At 40.4% G+C, this 24983-nt stretch overlaps 1 protein-coding gene across 1 annotated transcript in view; it reads right to left on the reverse strand.

The window, feature by feature from the left end:
• The window catches only part of PAH (phenylalanine hydroxylase), a 68632-nt gene that overhangs the window by 10931 nt on the left and 32718 nt on the right, over positions 1-24983 (reverse strand). The window contains 6 exon segments of the mRNA XM_043966590.1: positions 1328-1463; positions 6333-6401; positions 6404-6438; positions 6440-6471; positions 6473-6527; positions 13027-13093. Of these exon segments, the coding sequence (XP_043822525.1) occupies positions 1328-1463; positions 6333-6401; positions 6404-6438; positions 6440-6471; positions 6473-6527; positions 13027-13093 (394 nt within the window).

The following is a 24983-nucleotide window of genomic DNA, read 5'->3' on the forward strand; positions in this document are numbered from 1 at the left end:
AGTGTACATATGCAGATAGGAACACACTTAGACGTAGGGAGTTGCCAGAGGCTCAGAGTTGAAGTAATTTGCCCAGAGTTGAGTAGCTAATTAAGTGTATAAGGCAAGATTTGAATACAGATCTTCCTGACTCCAAGCCTAGGGCTCCATTTGTTATGTTTGTTCCTCTATAACTTCTCTGAATCAAATAGAAACTTCAAAGTTGGTAGAATATAGCCTTTCTCGTGCCTACTACTTTGGCTGACGCTCATATCATTAGGCAAGTACAAAGTACTCATATATTTATAGTCTGGTCAATTCAATAAGTTACTGACCTGTGATTTTATGGAATAGAAGGACAAAGGGGGGAAGGAGGAAGAAAACACATTTATTAAGTAGCTGCCATGTACTACACTATGCTCAGTTCTTCACAAATATTGTCTCGAACTCACTTTACCAATCAAAGTTAGCACTTTTGCTACAACTCAGAGGGACAGACATGTCTCGGAGGTCTGAAAAGTTGTGATTTGTCCAGAGTCCCACAGACAGTCTCTCTTAGAGCCCTAGGCATCTGAGTGCACACATCAAGGACACCAACAGCTTAGCCATCAGCACGACCAGATCCACCCCAGATATTAATGCCATCAGAAACCACTGGAGAAAAATATAGACAGTGACTACAGTGATGTATATGAAAAGACCGTTCAAAGGAAACCAAACTCTAATTAGAATTGTAAAAAAAAACCAACGTTGGTCCCAGAGAAGAGATAATAAAATATACCTCCTTCCTCTTGGCCAAGAGATAGGACAGGAGTCTACCAAGGCAAGATGTTGCATGTATTGCCAGATCTGGTCACTGTATCCTTGTTTTGGGACAGCAAGGTGGCAAAATGGATAGAGTGCCAGCCCTGGAGTCCGGGGGACCTGAAGTTCAAATCTGGCCCTAGACACTTGCTAGTTATGTGACCCTAGGCAAGTTACTTCATACTGTTTGCCTTAGTTTCTTCAGCTATAAAAAGAGCTAGGGGAGAAAATGGCAAACCAGTCCAGTATCTTTTCCAAGAAAACCCCAAACCGGGATCATGGAGAGTCAGAATGGACTAATGGGGGAGGAGAGAATCATTGTTTACTTAACTGTTTTGTTGGTAGTGATGGTGGGAAGAGGGGAGGGTTCAATTCCCGGAGATGGATAGGGAGGGGTATATCCAGAAATGATTATAATGTAATAATAATGAAACAATAGCAACAACAATAGAAATCAAAGGCAAGAACTCCCAGTTCAGTTCTGTCTAATGGACTCAGGCTATTGCCACACCCGGTCTCCATGGGACTCGGGTCAACTACTCACGGTTCTGGTGTGTACATCGGCTTAGATCCATGTCGGATGTATTGTGTGCAGTGAAAGACCCGAAATGCCAGGCCACCCAGGAAGTCCCTAGAGGACAGCAGACCAGCCACAGGTCGCAGGCGAAATCCAGTGCAGCCTTCAGAAGTTAGAAAAGAAGGGGTGTGACACATAAAACAGAGCTGCTCTGAGCAGGCAAAGGAAGGCTTCCTCAGAGCAATGAATGCATACGTACACACACCCATATACATATATACACATGCATATATATGTGTGTCTATATATGCGCATGTATAGACATGCACATGCATATATATACACCTATGTACATGTGCACGTATACTTATATATGCATTGTGTGCATATACATGTATGCATATTTGCACACCTATGTACACATATACCTATGTGTGTGCACATATGCATAAATATATACTTACATGCATGTACACGTGCACGCACACACCTATCTTTGCTACTCAGTGCTCCTAACCAGGCCAGTCCTCTCAAGTCAGATGTTCAGTTATGTCCAATTCTTCATGATCCCATTTGATGTTTTCTTGGCAAGAGAACTGAGAGTAGTTTGCCATTTCCTTCTCAGCTTATTTTACAGATAAGGAAACTGAGGCAAACAGGGTGAAGTGTCACATTGCTAGTATGTGTCTAAGGCTGAATTTGAACTCGGAAAGAGGAGTCTTCCTGACTCCAGGCCCAGAGCTATATCCACTGTGCCACTTAGCTGCCCCAAGTCAGTATCTTTGCTCAAAACTTCCAAGTACCCTGAACAAATGCTTACACAAGGTCATAGAACTTGATTTGGGAGGGACCTCAGATGCTTTCTATATATTCCTCATTTTACAGATGAAGAAATTGAGCCTCAACCCTTCACATGGTTGTTAAATTAGCAAAGATGAGTAAATCATTCATACTAATATGCTAATCTGACTTAGTAAGACATAACCACTTAAAGTCACAATATCATAAATTTAGAAACAAAAGGGACCTTTGAGAGAGATCATTTAATCCAAACCCTTCAGATGACAAATGGGGAAAAGAAACCATCAAATTTATAAAACTTAATTATAAAACAATTAGCAGGACACATATACTATGTAAATAACAAGGTATGTAAATACCACATAGATAAAAGTAAATTATTAATGAACAAATGTGAACTATAAAGTTATATTAGAGATTTTGAGTTAGGAGCCAAGGGCTCCAAAACCCTCATTTTGCAGATAAGGAAACTGAAAACCAGAGAAATTAAGTGATTTGCCTAAGGCCAACAGGCAAATAAGAGACAGGATTTGAACTTAGGGCCTAAGACTCCCAAGTCACTGCTCTTTCCATTGCAACACATTTTCTCTCCCTTTCAAGATTTATCAAACACTGTCCTCAAAGCAGCCCTTTTAGAAAGATTGTATGTGTATGTATATATATATACACATATGTATCAGTATATACATATATACAATATGTATAAGTATGTTTATATTTATATAGTATTGCCCTCGTATTCATTCAGGTAGGGGATAGAGTGCCAGTCCTGGCATCAGAAAGACTTGAACTCAAATCCTACTTCAGATACTTACTAGCTATGCGACCCTGGGTAAGTCACGTCACCCTGTTTACCTCAGTTTCCTCATCTATAAAATGAGGTGGAGAAGGATATGACAAACCATTTTCTTTGCCAAGAAAACCCCAAATGGGATCACAGAGAGTTGGACACATCTAAACAAACTCTCATATTACAGATTTAAAAAAAAAAGACTCAGTGAGATTTAATAATTTTTCCAAGGTCACAGAAGTAATAAGTGGCAAATATATGATTTGAACCCAGGTTCTATGAGTTAAAATCCAGTATTCTTCCCATGTTTTTACCTTTCCTGGTATTCACATTTTAACAGGAAATTATATCTTAAATTAAAATAATTAAGCTCTAATAACAGAAATTCTGGTCTCAGCAGCAAAGGCAGATAAGAGATATACTTGGGGGTTGGGTAAGCCTTTCCTAGTGTCCCTCAAATTTTCTTCTTTATTAGTATTTATTATTTTAATGAGTTATTTATAAAAACCAATCAAACTTGTTTTGCAACTATTTACATTTAAATAAATGAATTTCAATGCACTAAATGTCTTGACAACTTTTGGGGCAATCCTTCTAGACTTCCATTGGGAACCTTTGATCATGTCTTCTTTATTATTCATTTTTGCTCTTGCATATTCAGTGTGTGTGTGTGTGTGTGTGTGTGTGTGTAAGAAATGTCTTAATCAGGGTATTAATAGGACAAGATCAAGAAACTCTGAAAAGAAAAAGAAGCAAGACATTGTTTCAAAATCATAGTTAGAGACCAGTAAAGTTTCTTTTACAGATTAGTTCAATGGCTTCAGACTATGATCATTTTTAATGCTTTATTAATATTTCCAAAAGAGGGAGGGAGGGTTAGTCTTGTCCCACATTTTTTCTTTGCATTATTTCATAAAGGCCTTTCCGTATGTCTTCATATTATTCATATTGACATAATGTGAGTATTATCACAACTTAACTATTCCTTTAGGGTGGCTTCCAAGTTTTTTTGTAATAGAAATAAGGTTGCCATGAAAAACATTGAGCAGATTTGTGTGTATAAGTGTTTTTGATAAACACTTTCATGTTATGTTCCTAAAAACTGGAATTATGTGGTCAAGAGAATGTTTATTTCTATAACTTTTATTGCATATTGCTCAATTCCTTTTTAATGATATTCCATTTGGCAATATCATCAACAATTAATAAAGTACCTTTTTCTGAGATTCATTGCTTTCATCATTTTTGCAAATGGACGGATGTCAGGTGGCACCTCAAATTTGTTTTCATTTGCATTTCTTTGATGATTACTGAGGTTGAGGCTTTTTGAAGTAATTATTGACAATTTGTGTTTCTTTTTTAATAAATTGCCCTTTCATATCCTTTGACCATGCATCCACTATGGCTGGCAATAATTTGCCTATTTAATAAAATACCAATATTTTAAAAATATTCTCAATTTCTTTTGTCTTTGTTGTGATCATTTCTTCTTCGCTATAATTTTGCTTATTTGTATTTCATCTTTTTATTATTTGCAAATGTTTTGTCACTTTTGTTGACACATATTTTTTTAAAAACCTCTTGCTTCTATTATCAATTATTGTGGTTTTAATTTTCTATTTTTTTCTCTTATTTTTTAAATATCTTTTTACTTTATTCTGTGCTATTGTTTTGCTCCTTTTCTTGTACCCTTAAAGATGGGGTTAATTCATTTATTTTCCCTTTTCTCTATAAATGTAGTCACTTAACAATACAACCTTTATTCTAAACACTGATTTGACTATATAGATATTGACATGGAATTTTTATAATTTTAAAATTAATTTTATTACTTCATTTAAAGTTAGGAAAGATCATGTTATTCCTATTTGAATATATAAAATTCATATCTATTATATTATTAGCAAAAGGAATGGTAGATTTTTTTTTTCTTAAGAGCTTATCCTTCCTACTATTTAGTTGAAATCTGCCCCACACAGAGGCAGAAAGTTTCCTCCTGCTCAGCCCTTACACCCCCCACTCCCTCATCTTACTGAAAGGGTACCTTGCAGGGTGTTGAAAGCATTGGGATATTTTCCCCTCACCCTATAGCTACACTAAAGTAGAGAGGATTCTTCACTTCTTAAAGCTGAGGGATTCTCAGCTTCCTCCCAACTTCTTACTTTTCCAACTGGACCTGGGGAGACATCTAGATCTGCTCACATACCTGAACCTGAGCAAATCTTTCTACCTGGTATACTCCCCTGCAGCAACAGCTCCAGCTTACACCCAAATCAGACTTGCTAGTCCTGCCCCTTCTAACATCTTAATTCCTTATCTGAATATCAAGTAATAAATGTTAAAATTATAACACAAAAGGTACATTTTTATAACATAAGAGACATAAGAGATAAAATTCCCTTAGTAATGAAAATGGAAACATTCATCGATAGGATTGAAGGTATCACAAAGGATAAATTAAATCATAAATTGAATTATATAATAAATACATAAGGTCATTAAAAAGAAATTCACAAAGGAACACACACCCAGATCAAAAAATTTTGAGAAATATTATATAATCATATCCGAAGAGTAAAAGGACAGCACAGGTCTAACCCTCCCCCCATCACTTTACAGTTTACAGAGCACTTCATTGAGAATTAGATGAGACCTTAGAGAGCAGGCCACTGAGTCCAATGCCCTATCTCTATAGTTAAGGAAATGGAAACAGAGAAAGCTTCGTTGGTTTGCTCAGGGGTTGTCCAGGCTCACATAACTGGCAAGCATCTGAGGTGGGATTTAAACTCAGGTCTTCCCATCTCTAAAACCAGGAGCCTGTCTACCAAATCATGATGCCTCTTCTATGGGCATTATCCCCTTCAGTCTGTGGGTACTTCGACCTTATAGAGAACATAGACCTTACAGAGAAAGTGGAATAAGTATATAATTCTCATTTAAGAGGTGAAGACATTGAGATCAAGGAAGTCTAAATGACTTATAGGGGTCACATGGTGAATAGGAAGCAGAGCTAAGATCTGAATCTATTTTCTTTCTCCTCCTCACTCCCTCCTTCCCTCTCTCCCTCCCTTCCTCTTTCTCTCCTCCTTCCTTCTCTTTTTCTTGTTCTCCTCCTTCCTTTTTTCTCACTCCTTCCTTCTCTCTGTCTCTCTCCTCTCTCCCCCTTTCTCTCTCCTCTGTCTCTCTCATTTCTGTCTCTTCCTCCTCTCTCTCCCTTCTCTCTCATTCCCTCTCCTGCCTCTCCTTCTCTCCTTCACTCTCTCTTTGTTTATCTTACACTCGCGCTCACACCCACACACACACACACCCTCAAGTATAGGATAAAGAGGGATATCAAAAGTAGGGATAATCATGAAATTCCAATAACCAAGATTATGCAAATGCACTGACTTTCCCAGAAGACAGTGTCCCACCAATACCTTAGGTAGTAGATAAACTTACTTTGTAGAAACTGAGAAACATCCTCCAGCTGTGGAATGTTGTCTTCTCGAAACCCACAATACTTTTCAGAAGAGGGAAGATGTGGTTGTGCTCATAGCAGCATGAGTTTATATAAAGACTTCAGGGTCTTGAATACCAATGCCCCATGTTTTCTTCTCTTCCTGAGTGTACTCTACTCTTGGGAAAGGCTGTCCACTGTAACAAAGATGTAGAAGATATAGGTATGGATCTGAGGATAATGACAGTCATCAGAAGATAATAGGATCATAGACTCCCATCTAATAGAGAAACTGAGGTCCAGAAAGGTTGTCACTCATTCAAGGTAACACAACTACTAAGTAGCAGAAGCCTGAACTTAGAATTTGAAACCAGTGCTAATGCTTTCCATCAGACCATGGTGGCATCACAGGATCACAGATAAAGTCTACCTCCAACCCATTTTACAGATGAAGAAACTTGAGGCAACACAAAAAGTTTAGTAATTTGTCCAGGGTCACACAAACTAGTAAGTGTCTGAGGAGAATTTGAACCCAGCTCCTCCTGATTCTAAGTCAAAAGCCTTTCCACTATACTATGCTTGTTGTGTGTGATAGCTACTTCATCAGGGAAGCTGTAGGGATTTAAAAGAATGCAGAAAATCTTTTTCTTAGAAAGGTGCTTTAAGCCTAAGGTGCTTCCATCTGGGCCTGGGTCCATGTCCCATGACTCTGACAAAGAATCTGGAAGGATGCTAGCAGCAATCATCTATCCATAGTCAGGTCTGAACTGTTCAATTTCTTTCTTTTTTTTTTAAAGAATGATTCCTATATGGGAAGATGATACATGTAAACTCCTAAGAAGTTGATCATTATTAAGGCAGTTAGAAGGAATCTGCATAAACAGAGGGCACAAGTTTGAGTCAATTATTGTTGGGATTATCTCCAAAAAAAAGAATGTAGAGGTGGGAAAGAGGGATGCACTGGAAGAAGGGAGAAGTAAAATGGGGTGAATTTATAAAGGAGGTATGCAAGGAAGAGCTTTTATAGTGGAGGGCAAAATGAGAGTGGTGGCAGGCAGTGCTTAAACCTCACTTTCATCAGAATTGGTTCAAAGAGGAAAGAACATACACACACACACACAATTGGGTATAGAAATCTATCTTATCCCATTTGGAAGACAAGAGGGGGGAAGAGATAAAAGATGCGGGGGGGGGGGTTGGAGATAAGGGAGAGGGCAGGCTGGGAGAGGCAGTAGTCAGAAGCATAAGAGACTTTTGAGGAGGGATAGGATAAAAAGAGAGCATAAACAAGAAAATGGGATGGAGGGATATACAGTTAGTGATCAAAAATGTGAATGTGAATAGGATGAGCTCATTCATATAATGGAACTGGATAGTAGAACAGATTAGAAACTAGAACCCAACAATATGTTGTGTAAAAGAGATATTCTTGTGGGACAGCAAGATACACACAGAGTTCAAATAAATGGCTGAAGCAAAGTCTATTGTGCTTCAGCTAAAATGAAGAGGGCAGGCAGTGGCAATCAGGATCTTGGACAAAGTAAAAGTAAAATTAGACCCAATTGAAATAGATAATTAGGGGGACTATGTTTTTCTAAAAGGTACCATATACGATGAAGTACTATCAACAAATTTAATAACAAATTTCTCTGATAAAGGTCTCATTTCTCAAATATACAGAGAACTAAGTCAAAATTATAAAAAAATAAGTGTCATTCTCTGATGTAATAGGGTCAAAGGATATGAACAGGCAATTTTCATAATAAGAAATCAAAAGCTATCTATAGTCCTATGAAGAAATATTCTAAATCAGTACTGATTAGAGGAAAAAATTTAACAATTCTGAGGTACCACCTTCACATCCATCAGAAATGACAAATGCTTCAGGGTCTGAGGGAAAATAGGTACACTAATGAAACTTTTGTTGTGAATGGATCCAACCATTTCTGGAGAGCAATTTGGAACTATGCCCAAAGGGCTATAAAAACTGTGTAATACCCTTTGATCCAGCACTACCACTACTAGGATTGTACCCCAAAAAGATCAAAGAAAAAGAAAAAGGGCTTCTATGTACACAAATAGTTATATCAGTTCTTTTGTGTGTGTGTGTGGTAGCAAAGAACTGGAAATTGAGGGGATGCTCATCAATTGGGGAATGGCTAAACAAGGTATAGTATGTGAATGTAATGGAGTACTATTGTGCTAAAAGAAATGACAAGTGGGTGATTTCAGAAAAACATGGCAAGACCTCTATGAACTGATACAAAGTAAAGTAAGAACTGGGATATCATTTTGCACAGTAATAGCAATGTTGTTATGGTGATCAACTGTGAAAAACTTGGCTACTGTGATGCATACAATCATCTAAGATGATTCCAAAGGCCCATGATGAAAAAAAAATGCAGTTCACCTCCAGAGAGAGAATTGATGGACTCTGCCTGCAAATTGAAGTACAATTCTCTCTCTCTCTCTCTCTCTCTCTCTCTCTCTCTCTCTCTCTCTCTCTCTCTCTCTCTCTCTCTCTCTCTCTTCCTCTCTCTCCTCTCTCCCCTCCCTCCCTTCCTCCTCCTTTTCTCTCTCTCTGCTTTTTGTGTATGATATAGCTAGTATGGAAATGTTTTGCATGATTACATGTATAATTGATATCATTGTTGCTTTCTCAATGGGTGGGGGAAGGATGGGAGGGAGAGAATCTTGAACTCAAAATTTGAAAAGAAAAGGAGTGTTTAAATAAATAAATAATGAATAGTATAATAATTATATAATATTAATTTATATTTATATATATATACCTATATATAATCCACCTTAGAAGAGGGGGGATTGAACCCAGGTTTCGGTCCAGAGGAGAAGAAGTGACACATAAAGCACAGAGCTGAGATTCAGAGCCAGGCCATCTGACTTCTGATCCAAACCTCTTTATAGTACCCTACTCTACCCAGACACACCAGCTTCTAGGGCATACCCTTAGGTTTATACCTTTAACCAATTTCCCTATGCTTTCTATATCTACAGGAGCTACTAGATGCCCAAATGGATGAGTGAAAACTCATTTGTTAAGCACCTAAAATGTGCCAAGAATTGTGCTAAGGATTGAGCAAAAACAAGACAATGCAACATCCTATGTTTCTCAAAGAAAGATGTCATATATTCTAGACAGTGTTTAATAACAATGACATATTAAGAAGGAAGTTTAATTATAAAATAAAACTCAAAGAGTTTCTTGGTGGTTCTAAGTTAAACCCCAAATAATCAATAACTCAGAACACCTTAGTTTTTTAAAATGGTTAACAGAAACAGAATCTCAGTGTTAAACTGGATCTCAGAGGTCATCACTCCAAGCTGTAGCTAAGGAGTAACCCCCTATCTTATAACATCCATGAGAAATGGTGTGGCAGCCTCTGTTTAAAGACCTCCAGTTATCAGTGACTTACTTAATTCCCCCAGAAGTTCATTCCCCTTCTAAAGGATTTTAATGGCTATGAATTCCCTCCTCAGATTGAGCCAAAATCAATTTCTCTAAGAATTCTTGACTATATGCTTAGTCTCCTTTTCAATGTCAAGGAAAGCAATCCTCAGCCCCTCTTCCTAATGACAGACTACCAATCTTTAGAAATCAATAACGATGTTCCCTGCCAGTGATGAATTACGATTTTTTTTGAGTTAAGAAATGTAATACAAAAGGCCCCAATTCTCCCAATTCCTCATAAAGCAGCAAATCAGATTTATAAATTCAGGTGGAGCAGAGATAAAGGGGATCCTTCCCACTGTGGTAAAATAATGGAATTTGGCAGATGCCCAGGGTCCGACTTGATGACTTAGTAGTGTTTGAATTGGGTGTGAATGAGAAACTACTAAGTACCCACTGAAAGATGATTCAAGTTTAGCCACACCTGGCCCACCCTGTTAGACCTAGCTTAACTTGGCCAACCCCGAGGAGTGTCCTCAGAGGCTTTGGACTTTGTCATCAACAGGGAACCAGTCTCAGCCACACCACTTGAAGAACCTCCCCTTTTCGGGGAAGGAGAAAAAGGCAGAAAAAGGAACCCCAAGAGGAAGTAGCTCACTCACTGTCTCTCTCTGGCCTTGGAGGAGCATTCGGAGTAGACTAGAGACTGGCTGCTGACTCCCATAGAAATTATGGACCCCTGATGGTGAGTTAATATAATCTAGCTCTTTGAATTAGCTGAGCTGAAAGTGAGTTGGGGTTTTGAGACAGCCTTTGCTAGAGCCAGGGAAATTATCTATTTTTCTCTTTCCCTATTCCCTTGTCTTTGACCTTATTAATTTCACCTTTGCTGTGTATTTAATTCCCATTAATAAAACCTGATTCATTTGTGGAAAAGAGACTGTTAAGCTCCTTTCTTATTGGCCTGGGAGAAATAACTAAAAAAGGCAGTTTGGAGGGGAGTAAGCCCTGAACCTAGAGGTCCCTCATTATTTTCTGAACCCCAATATTATGGCGAGCCATGCAATTAACTCTCCCCATATTAAATCTGGCCCCTACACCACCAAGGGGCTGTCAGATATTTGCCTGAAAGATGTCTGAGTGACCAGAATATTGTGATTCAGTAGAACCTGGGGGGAAAGGGTTGAAGCTTTGTCCAACCACTCTTAATTCTAGTACCTTCCCTCTGTTGATAATTTCCTATATATCCTATACATAGCTTGGTTGTTTATATGTTGATTTTCTTGTTGTTTCCCTCATTAAATTGTGAGCTCCTTGAGGACAAAGATTTCTCTTTTGCCTCTTTTTTTGTATCTCCAGAGCTTGGCACAATGCCTAGCACATAGTAGGTGCTTAATAAATGTTTACTTATTGAAGCATTATGAAATTCTAGAACCTTGGACCTAAAAGGGACCTCAGACCCAGGGTATGAATCCTACCCACAGTATCAGTGTATCACTGGAAAAGTGATTAGAAATATGACCTCAGTCAGGAATACTTGAGTCCAAATGTTGCCTTGAACACATATTCACTGTGAGACTATGGGAAAGTCACTTAATCTTTCAATGGAATGGCTTCGGGTGACTCTAAGTCTATTATAGACTTAGATGTGAATCTGTATCTGTGAAAGGAATTCCCTTGTGGGAAGTTCCCTACACAAATGAAATCATAGGGCTGCTGGTGGGGAGGGGGGTTCAGGGGGTGAATGAGGCAAAAATCTGCTTCATTTAATTAAGATTATAAATGGATTTAGAGGGACAGCTAGGTGGCGCAGTGGATAGAGCACCAGCCCTGGAGTTAGGAGTACCTGAGTTCAAATCCGGCCTCAGACACTTAACACTTACTAGCTGTGTGACCCTGGGCAAGTCACTTAACCCCAATTGCCTCACTAGAAAAAGAAAAAAGAAAAAAAATAAATGGATTTAGAGGTGTCCTTACAAGGGGCAGTTAGGTGGGGCAGTGGATAGAACACTGGACTAGGAATCAAGAAGACTCATCTTCCTGAGTTCAAATCTGGCCTCAGACACTTATTAGCTGTGTGACCCTGGGCAAGTCACTTAACCCTGTTTGCCTCAGTTTCCTCATCTGTCAAATGAAATGGAGAAAGAAATGACAAACCACTCCAATACACATTGCTCTTTCCCCTCCCTAAACTCTCTATAAGCAGTGATGCCAAACTCAAATATGCTGGATACATATTGACTCCTTGAGAGCAGAGACTGTCTCCTTGCATCCTCAATGCCCAGCTCAGAGGAGATGCTTCTGAGGCAATGTGATACAGTGGATACTGAGTTCAAGGTACTGGGTTCAGACTTTACCTCTTATTTACTATGATCTTGGAAAAAGTCAGTCAACCTCCTTGGGCCTCAACTGTAATGAGGGGGTTGGCCACAAAGGTCTCTTCTAGCCATAGAGTTATGATCCTAGTAGATAATTCTTGGATCAGGTAGGTAGGGGGCATATCCAGGGTTTGAAGTCAGGAAGATGAGCCCAAATCCATTCTCAGATACTTACTGGCTGTCTGACCCTGGGAAAGTCATTTAACCTCTCTGCCTCAGTTTCCTCATCTGTAAAATAAGGGGGGGGGCTGCATTTGATGACTTCTAAGTTCCCTTCTCGCTCTAAATCTGTCATTCTATGACCACCCACAATGAAATACTCAAGCTCCAAAATGTTTGCTTTTTCCTCCTCTACATTTTCTTTTAGCTGGAATGAGAAGCAAAGACAGGGGAAATCCCTCTCTTCCCCTCCATTCTCCCCCAAATAAGTCCTACTCTAAAATTTTGTGGGGCATCTGAGGTAGGTGGATGAAATTAGGGCACTGAGTCCCAGTTTACCCCAAGGCCACAAGGGATTCATTATTTGATGCCCAGAATAGAGACCCCCTCTTTTATGTAAATGATTCTCTCCCCTCCTAGATATTTCCCATTGAATGATGTGGAGGAGACCAGAGGGGACGGATTCAGGCTAGAGTCCTTTGTAGTTCGAGATGACAAAGCCTCTACAATTAGCCGACAAAGCAGAGAGGAGAGAGAGCAGGCAGGGGCGCAAGGGGCAATTTCTTTTTGTCTCCCAGCAATTTTTTGATAAATGCTAGTAGCCAAGGCTTGGGACACCCACACTGAAAAAAGGGAAAGGATCCAGTCTCTAGGCAACCATTTCTCAATCGAGGAAAATTAGAGAAGGGGAGGGAACCTTGGGGTTTGTTTTCCTTTATTGCCCAGCTGGGAGGTGATGGACCTACTTACTGTCTGTAGTTGTAGGCAATGCCGGCCAAATTGCTCCCTCCTGGTCGGTACCCGGGATCTTTAAACCCTACAGGAAAGATGCAGCATGTTCAGAATTATAGGATCCTCGTTCTAGACCTGCAAAGAACCTCAAAGGTCTTCTGCTACAACCCGGCATTTTTCAGATGAGGTAACAGAGGCCCAGAGAGAGATGAAGTGACTTGTCCAAGAACACAGGTACTGTGAAGAGCAGAGCTGAGATTTAAACCCAGGTGCTCTGATTCCATATTTCGGAAGAAACAGTATGATGAAGTGTCAAGTAGGAGAGAGAGAGAGAGGGAGGCAGAGAGAGCCAGAGAGACAGAGACAGAGAGACAGAGACAGAGAGAGACAGAGAGCAGAGAGAGACAGATACAGAGAGAGACAGAAAGAGACAGAGAGAGACAGAGAGACAGAGCGAGAGAGAGACAGAGACATACAGAGAGAGACAGAGAGAGAAGGAAAAAGACCGAAGGAAGAGTGAGAACAAGAGCAAGAGTGAGACGCGAGAGTGAGAGAGAAAGGCAACAGTGAGAGAGGGAGAGCGAAAGAGAGAGTGTGTTTAAATAGTAGATAGTGACTATATAAAACCCAGATTTGCCAACATGAGGTAGCTTAGGATAAGTTGAGCTAATCCAGGGAGAGCAAAGAGGGAGAAGATGCCATGTCTAGAGGTGATATACTACTTGTGTGAGTGGGCTTGACCCAGCATTGGGCTACTCATGATGTCCACTCTCATCTCCTTTGCCCAACAAGACATCTTCCTTCAATGGTGTGGCTCAATTCACACTCCTCCCTGAAGCTTCTTAGAGCCTCCTTGCTGGACAATGATGTCCTCTCTAAAATTGGTTAGAGCACATTGTCTGTATCTTTCTTCACTCATGCTACACTTGACTCCATCTCATCCTTATTTATAACATATCACAGCACCACCCCCCCAATTCTTTAAGTATAGCTACTGACCTTTTTTATTATTCACAAAGAGGCTATGTGACATAGTGGATGGTGAGCAAACTTTGAAGTCCAGACAACCTGGGCTGAAATCCACACCGTAGCTCATACCCAGCTATGTGATTCTAGGATAGTCATTGCTCTCAGAGCCAAGGAAATTCTCCAAGTTGGAGTGCTGTCTTGCAGCCATTGAGGGAGATTTCTATGATGGGATTTTTCAGTACTGATGGAAATCATAAGTCCAGAACAAAACTAAATAACATTTTCAAATCCCCCATGTGATGCAGAGAAATTGCTTGATAATGTTGAACTGAATTACAGTTGTGGAACTATAGAAAGCAAGGAGGTTAAAGCAGCCCAGACCCCACATGAGGAACACCAACTTTTCCCTTCCAACCTCCAGACATAGGCTTCCCCTCCCCAATTTATGATAAATATCCCTGCACTCAGCTGCTATTCATGCCTGAGTTTGGGGGTCCAGAGTCAGAGGGATCAGCAAATAACTCTGAAAAGTAGCTAAGGGATCTTTGTGGAGTGTTCTTAGAAGCCTAGAGGACCCCCTGAAAACAATGCGTTAAAGGCAAAATCTATTTTAGCTCAATGTTCTTAAAACTGGTTCTTTCTGAACTATGAACTCAATTCAGGCTCATCACTTCTCATCTGTACTATTGTAAATATCCTCCTAATTGGTCCCTGTATCAACTCTCCCCTTTTCAATCCATTCTCCACATAGTTGCCAAAATTAATATTCCTAAAGCATAGGTGTGACACATATATATCCCCTTCCAACTCAAGAAACTTCAATGGCCCCCTATAACCCTATGATGAAAGGTAAACTCCTCTGACATTTAAGGCCTTCAACAATCTGGTCCCAGACTATCTTTCCAGGCTGGTTTTACTTTATGCCTTCCTCATACATTCTAGCCAAAGTGAAGGAGCAGGACATCTCTAGTCCACAATATGACTCTTATCTCTTTGTCTTTGAACAGGCTCTTCCCTAGGTCTGGAATGTTCATTGGTGAGTTTAACCAAAGTCCTTAGTTCTAAGTGTAATATTTTAGGATGGAAACAGAAAAGCCTGGAAGAGGCCAAGAGAGAAGTAAGCAGGGTGATGAAAGGCTTCATGCCACATGAGAATCATTAAAGGAAGTGGGGATGCTTAATCCAGAGATGAAAAGACTCACTTCAGGGGGGGGGGGAAGAGAGGAGGACATGAGAGTCTTAAAACAGAAGGTTTGTTTTGGGTGGGGCAGATAGGTGGTGCCATAGTGTGCAGAGCACTGGGTCTGGAATCAGGCAGGATTTCACTTATCTTCCTCAGTTCAAATCTGGCCTCTGACTAGCTGTGTGACCCTGGGCAAGTCACTTAACCCTGTTTGTTTCAGTTTCCTCATCTATGAAATGAACTAGAGAAGGAAGTGGCAAACCACTCCTGTATATTGCCAAGAAACCCCAATGGGTTATGGAGAATCATACATGGCTGAAAAAGCAACTAAACAACAAACGAGTCTGCTGGATACTGGAGATTGGAACTAGGACCACCACAATCCTTCCAGTTCCCTGGACTCAAAGATGTCATCTTTGACCCTTCACCATGTCTCTTTCCCAAAAATCAATTGACAAGTCTTTTCATTTCCAACTTTACAAACATTTCCTGAATACTCCCCCTCCTCCCTCTCTGACACTGCCACCACCCTAGTGCTGTCCCTCAGCACCTTGCCACCTGGATTATTGCAAGAGCTGCTGGAGGGTCTGTCTGCCTCAAGTCTCTTCCCACTCCAATCCATTCTGCATTCAGCTGATCTTCCAAAAGTCATGTCATATTCTCCCATTCAATGAACTCTATTACCTCCAGGATCAAATATAAAAATTCTATTTGGCTTACAAAGGTCTTCAATAACCTGGTTTCCCTCTGATCTTTCTAGCCTTTTTACACCTTACTCTCCCCAAATCCCCACATATTCTGTGCTCCAGAAACACTGGCCTTCTTGCTGGTTTTTTTTTTTTAACATTATACTCCATCACTTGACTCCACCATGCCTGGAACTATTTCTTCCATCTCTTCTGCTTCTTATCTTCCCTTGAGTCTTACTCACAGTCTCTATGAAGAACTTTGGAATTGATTACATGACTTGGAGACATGGGCAAAGGACTACCCAGCGTGGTGTTCCTACATCAAAGAAGGTGCTGTGTTCTCTGAGCAAAGCAAAACTGCACTGGTTCAAAAGAAATGTGTCATGTGCAAATTTAGAGACATCTCCACTCCAAATGTTCGCTTGGACCATTTGTGCCCGACCTGTGGTAGAGCCTTCTGAGCTTGTATTGGTCTGATCAGCCACAGTCAGACACACTGTGACTTGGCTCCACATAGTAATATCATTTTGGTCCTCTTTGAGAATAAAGGACAACAACCGACCAACCAGCTAAAGTCTGACCTTCTGCAAGAAGCCTGTTTCTGATCCCCCTTAATGGTAGCGCCTCCCACTGTGTTGAATATATCCAACTTCTCCTGTCTATACTGTTTTCATATGTAGCTATTTGCATGTTGTCTCCTCCCATTAGACTCTGAATTTCTTAAGAGTTCCATGCCCAGTGCTTAGCACAGTCCTTGGCACATAAGAGATGCTTAATAAAATCTTGTTGACCAACACAACAGGTGGAAATTTTTCATGAAATGACAAGCTAGCCAAAGATCAATGCTGTGTCCAAGTAGAGTGAGCTACCATGGGAGATAGTGGGTTCTCCCTCAATGGAGGTTCTTCAAAGAAAGGCTGGATGACCACTTACTGGGAATGTTCTAGAGGGAATCCATGGTCAGAACTAGCCTAGATGTTCTCTGAGGTCCCTTCTTCTCAAGAATCTATGAAGTTTTGCCCTGGATGAGACCCGGGACCTTAACACAGCATTGATATCATGGTTATCTTGGTACATCCAGGGGAAAGAGAAGTCAATCTGCAGTCATAAGACCTGAGGATGAATCCTGCTTCTGCTGTATGACCTGGGCTGAGTGACTTGCCCTCTCTGGACTTCAGTGTCCCCTTCTCTAAAAGGAGGGGCTTGGGCTAGATGATCTCCAATGTCCCCTTCCAGTTGTAAATCTCCAATGGTGTGATCCTATCTTAGGCTGTACCAACCCTTCCAGATCATCACTGTGTCCAATTCCTGCAACATGGAAGACTCTGGCCCAATAAACTTAATGGATGATGATGGCTAGAAAGTGCCTGTCCCTAGCAGGTTCTCTGGCAGAACTTCCTTGGATGCTTCTTACTTCAGAAATATTGGGGTCACTGAAGGACAGAGCAATCAGTTTTGTAGTTCAATGTTATTTTCATTTTAAAAGTTATGGCCACATAAGAAAACAGACAAGCGGCACCTTGGACCATCAGGAAACTTCACACAATGCAGAAAGAACTAAATGTCCTGGGATGGGGAGGTTGTGAAATTGTTTGTTCCAGCAGGGCCCCTTTAGAGAGGCCTCTTGTGACTTAATGGATGGTTTGATGTTTCAGGAGATATTTTTCAACTTTTAGAGACACCCCCCTCCCCCAGCACACACACACAAACATTGAACGACCCCCTCAAACAAGTTCATAGGATCATATGATTGTAGACTTAGGGCTGGTAGGGATGTCAGAGATTGCCTTATACTACAGAGGAGAAAACTGAGGCCCGGAGAGGTGATAGGACCATAGATCTATCTAGAGTTGGAAGGGATCTTAGAGGTTATCTAGTCAAACCCACTCATTTTACAGTGAAGGAAATTGAGGTCCAAAGGGTTTATCAAATTATAGACCTAGAATTAGAAGGGACCTTGGAAGCTACTTAGTCCAACCCCCTCATTTCACAGATGAGGAAATTGAGGCACAGAAAAATGAAGGTCACACATCTAGTAAGTATCTAAGGTGAAATTAGAACCTAGAATCCTCTGATGTCAAAGTCTGTGTTCCTTTTACCATATCACCATACTGGTGATACCTACCTCTGTTCTCTGACAAGTATACTGCATTGAACCTGAGTTCCATCCCCAGCTCTGTTCCTCATTCACTCAGTGTCCTCCTCTGTGAAATGAGGACCATTATTGGTCCTTTTATTGATCATCCTATAGATGATCTCTCTAAAGTCTTTTCCAGTCCCAGAATTTTATGACTCTGATGTTCTGTACTGAGAATACCCACCAGATTTAGTTGAGGATGAAGTGCAATCTTTACAAGAAGAGAGTTGAATCTGGAGACTTGAATAGAATGAAAGGTTTCATTTCCTTGGTTCTGATGACCTCCCCTTCCCTTCCTTTCCTTTAGATATGGCCATCTAACCTTTGCTGAGAACCTACCACCTCCCAAGTCAACCCATTCTACTTTGGGACAGCTCTAATTGTTAGGAAGATTTTCTGACAAATCTACGTGGGCCTTGTGACAGTTTCCATTCATTGTTCCCAGTTCTGCCCTTTGCAGCCCAAGCTGAGTAAGTTCCTTCCACATAGCAGCCCTTCAGATCCTTGACGCCAGCTCTCGTGTCCCCATTTAGTTGCCTCCCTAGGCCTGATTTCCCCTTTCCTTTGGTCAGCAGGAGGACTATTATGCTTCTGTGGGACCCCAGGTCTTCTGTCACCCACAGGGGCTGCAATAAGAAGGGAGTTAGCTGTACTTGGTGAGTGATTAATCACCCTGTCGCCATTTAAACTAATAGCGGCAATTTCAGCAGGCACTGCATGGGGTTTATTTATAATTGCTCCATCTCAATTAAACTAATAGTAGCAATTTGGACTGCACAGCACGGAACTCAGTGTATTTTGACAAGAAAATAAATTGTTGGGGAAGGAGGGGGGAAGGAGCAGGCATATTGCAGTAAGATGCAACATGATTTAAACACACACACACACACACACACACACACATGCAAACACCCCTAAGGTTTTTTGCCATAATTATCACAAGCAATTCATGTAAGAAACTGAACAACCAATCAAACTCCCCCTGCCCTGCCTTTAAAATAAGGAAAATGGGAGAGGAAAAAAACAATTCTGTCTGTTGTTGTTCAATGATGTATGACTCTTTGTGACCCCATTTGAGGTTTTCTAGGCAGAAATACTGGAATGGTTTGTCATTTCCTTCTCCAGCTCATTTTGTAGATAAAGAAACAGAGGCAAACAGGGTTAAGTGACTTTGCCTAGGGTCACAAAACCAGGAAGTGTCTGTGGCTGAATTTGAACTCAAAAACATGAGTGTTCCTGACTCCTGGCCTGGCACTATCTACTATACCACCTAACTTCCCCAACTCTATGAACTCACCATATTAATGTGGCAAGACCAGGACTATCTACTATATGAACTATCCTGCTCTGCTTTAGTCTAAGACAAAGTTAAACCCTTAACAATAGCAAGAGGCGACATTAATTCATGAAAGGTAACAATATCTCATTTTTAAAAATTATTTTAATGATTTGTTGCTAGAATTACATCTAAGAATTAGGTGCCCACTCTGAATATATCTATATCTATATCTATATCTATATCTATATCTATATCTATATCTATATCTATATCTATATCTATATCTATATCTATATCTATATCTATATCTATATCTATATCTATATCTACCTATGGATATCAAATTTTAATGTATTCAAACAATAAGAGAGGCGGTGTGAGGTAATGTTATGGTGTCAAACTTAAAGGGCCACGAGCCATAAGTACATAAGGATCTGTGACCACCACTTATCAACTTAGTGCCAAAATGTAATCTTATCTATGTTTATTTTATTTATGTTTATTTTTATTACTAATATCCTACCACATTTTATATTTTATCTACATTTCATTATTTGTTTGTTTTATAATATTTCCCATTTATGTTTTAATCTGGTTCAGACTATACTTGGGAGTGTTGGGGACCCTGCTGGGCTTTGTGTTTGACACCTCTGGTATAGTAAATAGAGAGACAGATGTGGAATTAGGAAGAGGTTCAAATCTCACCCCCTACTCTTAGAAACTGTAAGATCTCAGGTAAGTCATCATCTTTCTGAATCACATCTGTACTCATCTTTACTCATCTGCAAAATGGGCATAATGGTCCCTATAATACCTACCTCCCAGTGTTGTTGGGAAGCTCAAATGAGATAATGTATGCAAAGAACTTTGCAGACCTTAAAATCCTATAATAATGCCATAAAGTGCTTGAAATGCCCACTATTGTTAAGCATAGGAGGGTTCCCACTTCACCTTAAGGGTGTTTGTGTATGTGTATGCAAAACCTATTCTTTATTTCCTTCACTGCCATGTTTTGTACCCACATTTGTCTTCAGCTCATTATAAGATTATGGCTTTAAATAGCAAATGTATACTAAATATTTGTTGATTGATCAATTGATTGGGAAGCATTCAATGTGATTTTTTAGTGAAAGTTCAGCTTTATCATTTCAGGGAGTTATAGAGAGGTCTGGGGAGTTTGGTAGAATTGGATTCAATAAGAACCAACAGTGGGAAGAGGTATCCTCCCACCCAAAGTAAGCTGATTTAAGCTAAGTACAGTATCATGAACAAAGGAGGTGACAGTCCTACTTCCCTGACTTGTGTTGGCATTTTGTGTTCAGTTGTGGGAACCACAACTTGGGAAGGATAGAGATTACCTTGAGCTTGTCCAAAGGACAGCAATCAAGATAGTGAAGGGCCTTCAGATTATGAGGATCAGAGGAAAGAACTGTGAGCTAAGTGCTATTATTATTTCCCCTCCCCTTTTAAAGATGAAGAAATTGACACAGAAAAATTAAGTGACTGACCCAGAGTCAGGCAACTACAAGGTGTCTGGGGCAGGATTCAAACTCAGGATTTCCTGATTTCAAACCACTCATTCCCTCTGTTGTACCATCTAGCTGACTTAAAGAGGGAGGTTGCAAAGAGTCCAATTTAGGCTTGATGTCAATAAAACTCCCTAAGTGGGAAAGTTCCTCCAAAGGTGGAATGAGTCACCCTGAAAGGGCATATTTTTCCCATTACCAAGGGTCTTCAAGTAAAGACCAGATGACCACCTACTGAAAGTGTGGGAGAAGGTCAGTCTCATGTAGATAAAGTTGGATGAGATGGTCCACTAAGTGTCTTCTGATTCCGATGCCATGAGTCTATGGTATGGTGCAAAGAAAGCTGAACTGGGCTTTAGAGGATCTGGTCAAATCTCTCCTCTGTACTTAACAATCACTTCACCTCTCTGGACCTCAGTTTTCTCATCTGTAAAATGAGAGGCCTCAACTAGAGCCCCTCTAAGCTCCCCATCCAAAGCCTCTGACATCCAGAACAGGACTTGGCAAAGGGATAGTTACTCTCTTCTCTCCCTTTCATTTCTCACACTGGGTCAGGAGTGCGCAGAAGGCTGGGAAAGCTCTTTAACCTCCACGCAGAGAACAAACCCCTCTCCAAGTCCCTGACCTAGAGGCCCCAATATGAAATATAAGTCATGCTCCAGCTGCCAAGACTCAGGGACGGGGTGTGAGGGCGGGGTGGGGATGGGAAGAGAGATCATATCCAACACAACAGAGATCTCGGAACAGGGGGTCCTTTTGGAAAGAACACTCCTGGTTCCCGGGCTAGGGTTTGTTTCCATTTCACACATTATAGCCAGGGCCACATGCTCGTGTGTGAAGGGGCCCTGGGGAGGCTGAGAAACACCCAAGAGGGTTTGCCTTGTCCTTGGACTGCATTCCCAGGGCCTGACAAACAAATCACAGGAACATCATGAGCCTGCCGCCTACTCTTTGTGGGGGGAGTCAGTGTACCTGATAAATTTTATTTTTTACAATAAAATATTCATGGTCCTCAGAGGCCAGGGGAGTCAAAGATGCTCATTGGACTTTATTATTATTATTAAAGAAAGGCCAATGAGATTTCCAACTAACCACATCTGTACCCTGGGTAACATGAAGGTTACCAGAGGAAATTATGGCATGGGATCCTTGAGAATACTTCAATTTCCCATCCCTACCCCCAACAAGTGAGAGAGGATATTCTAGAGGATGAGCATGTGAAAGAGGAGCAAACTGAAGCATTAGGGGAACTGGGAACCAGAAGCAAAAATGTACCCTAGATAAGAGTTGGGATTCAGACTAATCGTAGTGTATAATAGGGCATGAAATCATAGGAACATCACTCTAGGGCTGGAAAGGACTTCACAGGTCTTTGGGTCCAACCTTCTCATTTTCACACGTGAAGAAACTGAGGGAGGATAGGATTTGAACAAGACTGAATGGAGGATCAGCTCTGAATGGGCTTGGACAATTGAGTTCCTTCCTCTCTCTGGGACACATTTTTCTTGTATAAACAATGAAAGGAGAAATTGGATTAGTTAAACTCTAATGTCCCTTCTAGCTCTAAAATTTATTCAGTGCCTGGCACATAGTATATATTGATTGATCTTTCAAAGAAATCTAATCAAGGACAGGATTAGATTGGGTGATGGTTTCCTCTCCCATCAATAACTTCATATAGATTGAGGGGATAAAGAACCTCCTCATTGATTTGGCTAAAAAGCACCCATGATGTCTGGTGACTGGCATGAGTTCTTGCTCTTAGCTGTTCCCTTTTTATTCATTTCTTGGAATAATACAAGAAATATCAACTTTCCCATTGACCACTGGATGAAGAATTGTGGATCAAGGCTCACTGACCTTGCTATTCCTCACACTCTCAACTCCCAGCATTTGCCCTGGCTGTAGCTCATGCCTGGAGCTCTCTCCTTCTTCGCCTCCACCTCTTGGCTTCCTTGGCTTCTTCCTTCAAGTCTTCAGTGTCCCACCTTCTGCAAGATGCCTTTCTCGGTCCTCTGTAGTCTTAACACCTTCCCTATGTTCATTACTCCTAATTTCTCATCTGTAGCTTATTTTCTACATAATTTTTTTGCTTGTTGAGTTCTTTGAGAGCACAGAAGATCTTTTGCCTTTCTTTGTATCTCTTGTACTTAGCATAGTACCTGGTACATAGTAGATGCATAATAAATGCTAGTTGACTGACTTACAACTGGCCCCTTGTCTGTTACTGCATCAACTCTGATCCACAACATTCTGAGTATATGTGAGAAACGTGTCTAGAGACAAGGCATCCTGGGAAAACTATGCTGGGAGGGGGATCCTATACATTCACTGAGCTAAAACCTCATTTGGGGGCTCATCACCAGACTGTGAATATAAATGAAAAATCTGAGTTTCTAGACTCATTTTCAGGGCTGACTTAAGCATTTTTCCCCTTCTCGAAGTTATTTCCTTCTGTTGGATGAGAGAAACGTGACCCTTTGCTTTCTTAAGTAAATTTTAAGGAATCTGGAAGCAGTCAGAACAAAAGAGGTTTTATTATAGTGTTTTAAACTATTTGAAAACAAACAAAAAACTCAACTCAAGTCCCACCTTCCACATCAAGGGTTTTGAACTGTTTTTGTGCCATGGACAAGTATGATGAAATGGATAGACCTCTTCCTCAGAGTATTATTTTTAAATAAGAAGGCAATATTAAATTTCACTTTGTTGTTGAGTCATTTCAGTTGTGTCCGACTCTACATGACCCCATTTGGGGTTTTCTTGGCAGAGATACTGGAGTGGTTTGCCATTTCACTCTCCAGCTCATTTTAAATGAGGAAAGTGAGTCAAATGGGGTTCAATGACTTGCCCAGGATCACACAGCTCAGAAGTGTCTAAGGCCAAATTTGAATTCAAGGAAGATGAGTCTTCCTGACTCCTGTCCCAGCAATTTATACACTGTGCTACTTAGCTGCCCAAATTTCACTTAGACGTTAATGAAAACAAAGTCGTTATTTTTCCTATCCAAATTCATGGACCCCCTGAAATCTCTCTATGGACTATAGATCTCAGATTAAGCCTTTCCTGGTTTCCCTTCAGCAGATAGTGCCCTCTCTCCTCTAAAAGCACCTGGTATTTATTTTGCATATATATATATATATATACACATACATACACACACACACACACACATATATATATATATGTGCCTGTTGTCTCCTTCAATAAAATGAAAACTTCTTGATAGATAAATTGTTAGATTGTTTCCTTTATCTCTTTGGGTCTTCAATGTCTAGCATATCCTGGGAGTTTCAATGCTAACTGGCTGATTGATTGACCTCTGAGATTCTTTCCAACTCTGATATTCTGAAATAGTTCCCTCTGCTCACAAATACATCAACAAACAGGCTAACAATATATTTACAAGATATGTGGTGCATTTGAACCAACACACACACACAGACACAAGTCACAAAATAGTCAAAGCAACTCTCTATTCCTCTTTGCTGGGTCTCCATCTTCTAGGGACCGACATGAGCTTCTAGACTTCATTAAATTATAGATTTTAATCTGAAAGGGACATTAGAAGTCATAGAATCCAACCCTTTTGCTTTACAGGTGGGAAAAATGAAACACAAAAGAAATAAAGAGTCTTGGAAATAGTAAGTGGTAGTGCCAGAATTTGAACTCAGGCCTTCTGGTTTTCATTCCCCTAAGAGGAAAATGCTTGAAGCTGTCAGAGAGTCCCTTAATTCCCTTTTTTCTTGGTGACACTGATGTCCCCAGGCACTCATATTGTTCACTTTATAGTACTGCTTTGAGTCAGAGTCCTAGAGAAAGCATTTGGTAGTGATAGAAAGTTGAATTCCCTTATTTTACAGAGGAAGAAAGAGAGATATGAAAAGATAAAAGTTTGAAAAGAAGAAAGGAAAGGAAAGGAAAGGAAAGGAAAGGAAAGGAAAGGAAAGGAAAGGAAAGGAAGGAAAGGAAAGGAAAGGAAAGGAAAGGAAAGGAAAGGAAAAGGAAAGGAAAGGAAAGGAAAGGAAAGAAAGGAAAGGAAAGGAAAGGAAAGGAAAGGAAAGGAAAGGAAAGGAAAGGAAAGGAAAGGAAAGGAAAGGAAAGGAGAGGGAGTAAGGAAGAAGGAGAGGAGGAAAGGTAAGGAAGAAAGGGAGAAGGGGAGGAGGAAAGGGAAGGAAGGAAGGAAGGAAGG

The sequence above is a fragment of the Dromiciops gliroides genome, chromosome 5, assembly GCF_019393635.1.
Source record: "Dromiciops gliroides isolate mDroGli1 chromosome 5, mDroGli1.pri, whole genome shotgun sequence".
NCBI lineage: Eukaryota > Metazoa > Chordata > Mammalia > Microbiotheria > Microbiotheriidae > Dromiciops > Dromiciops gliroides.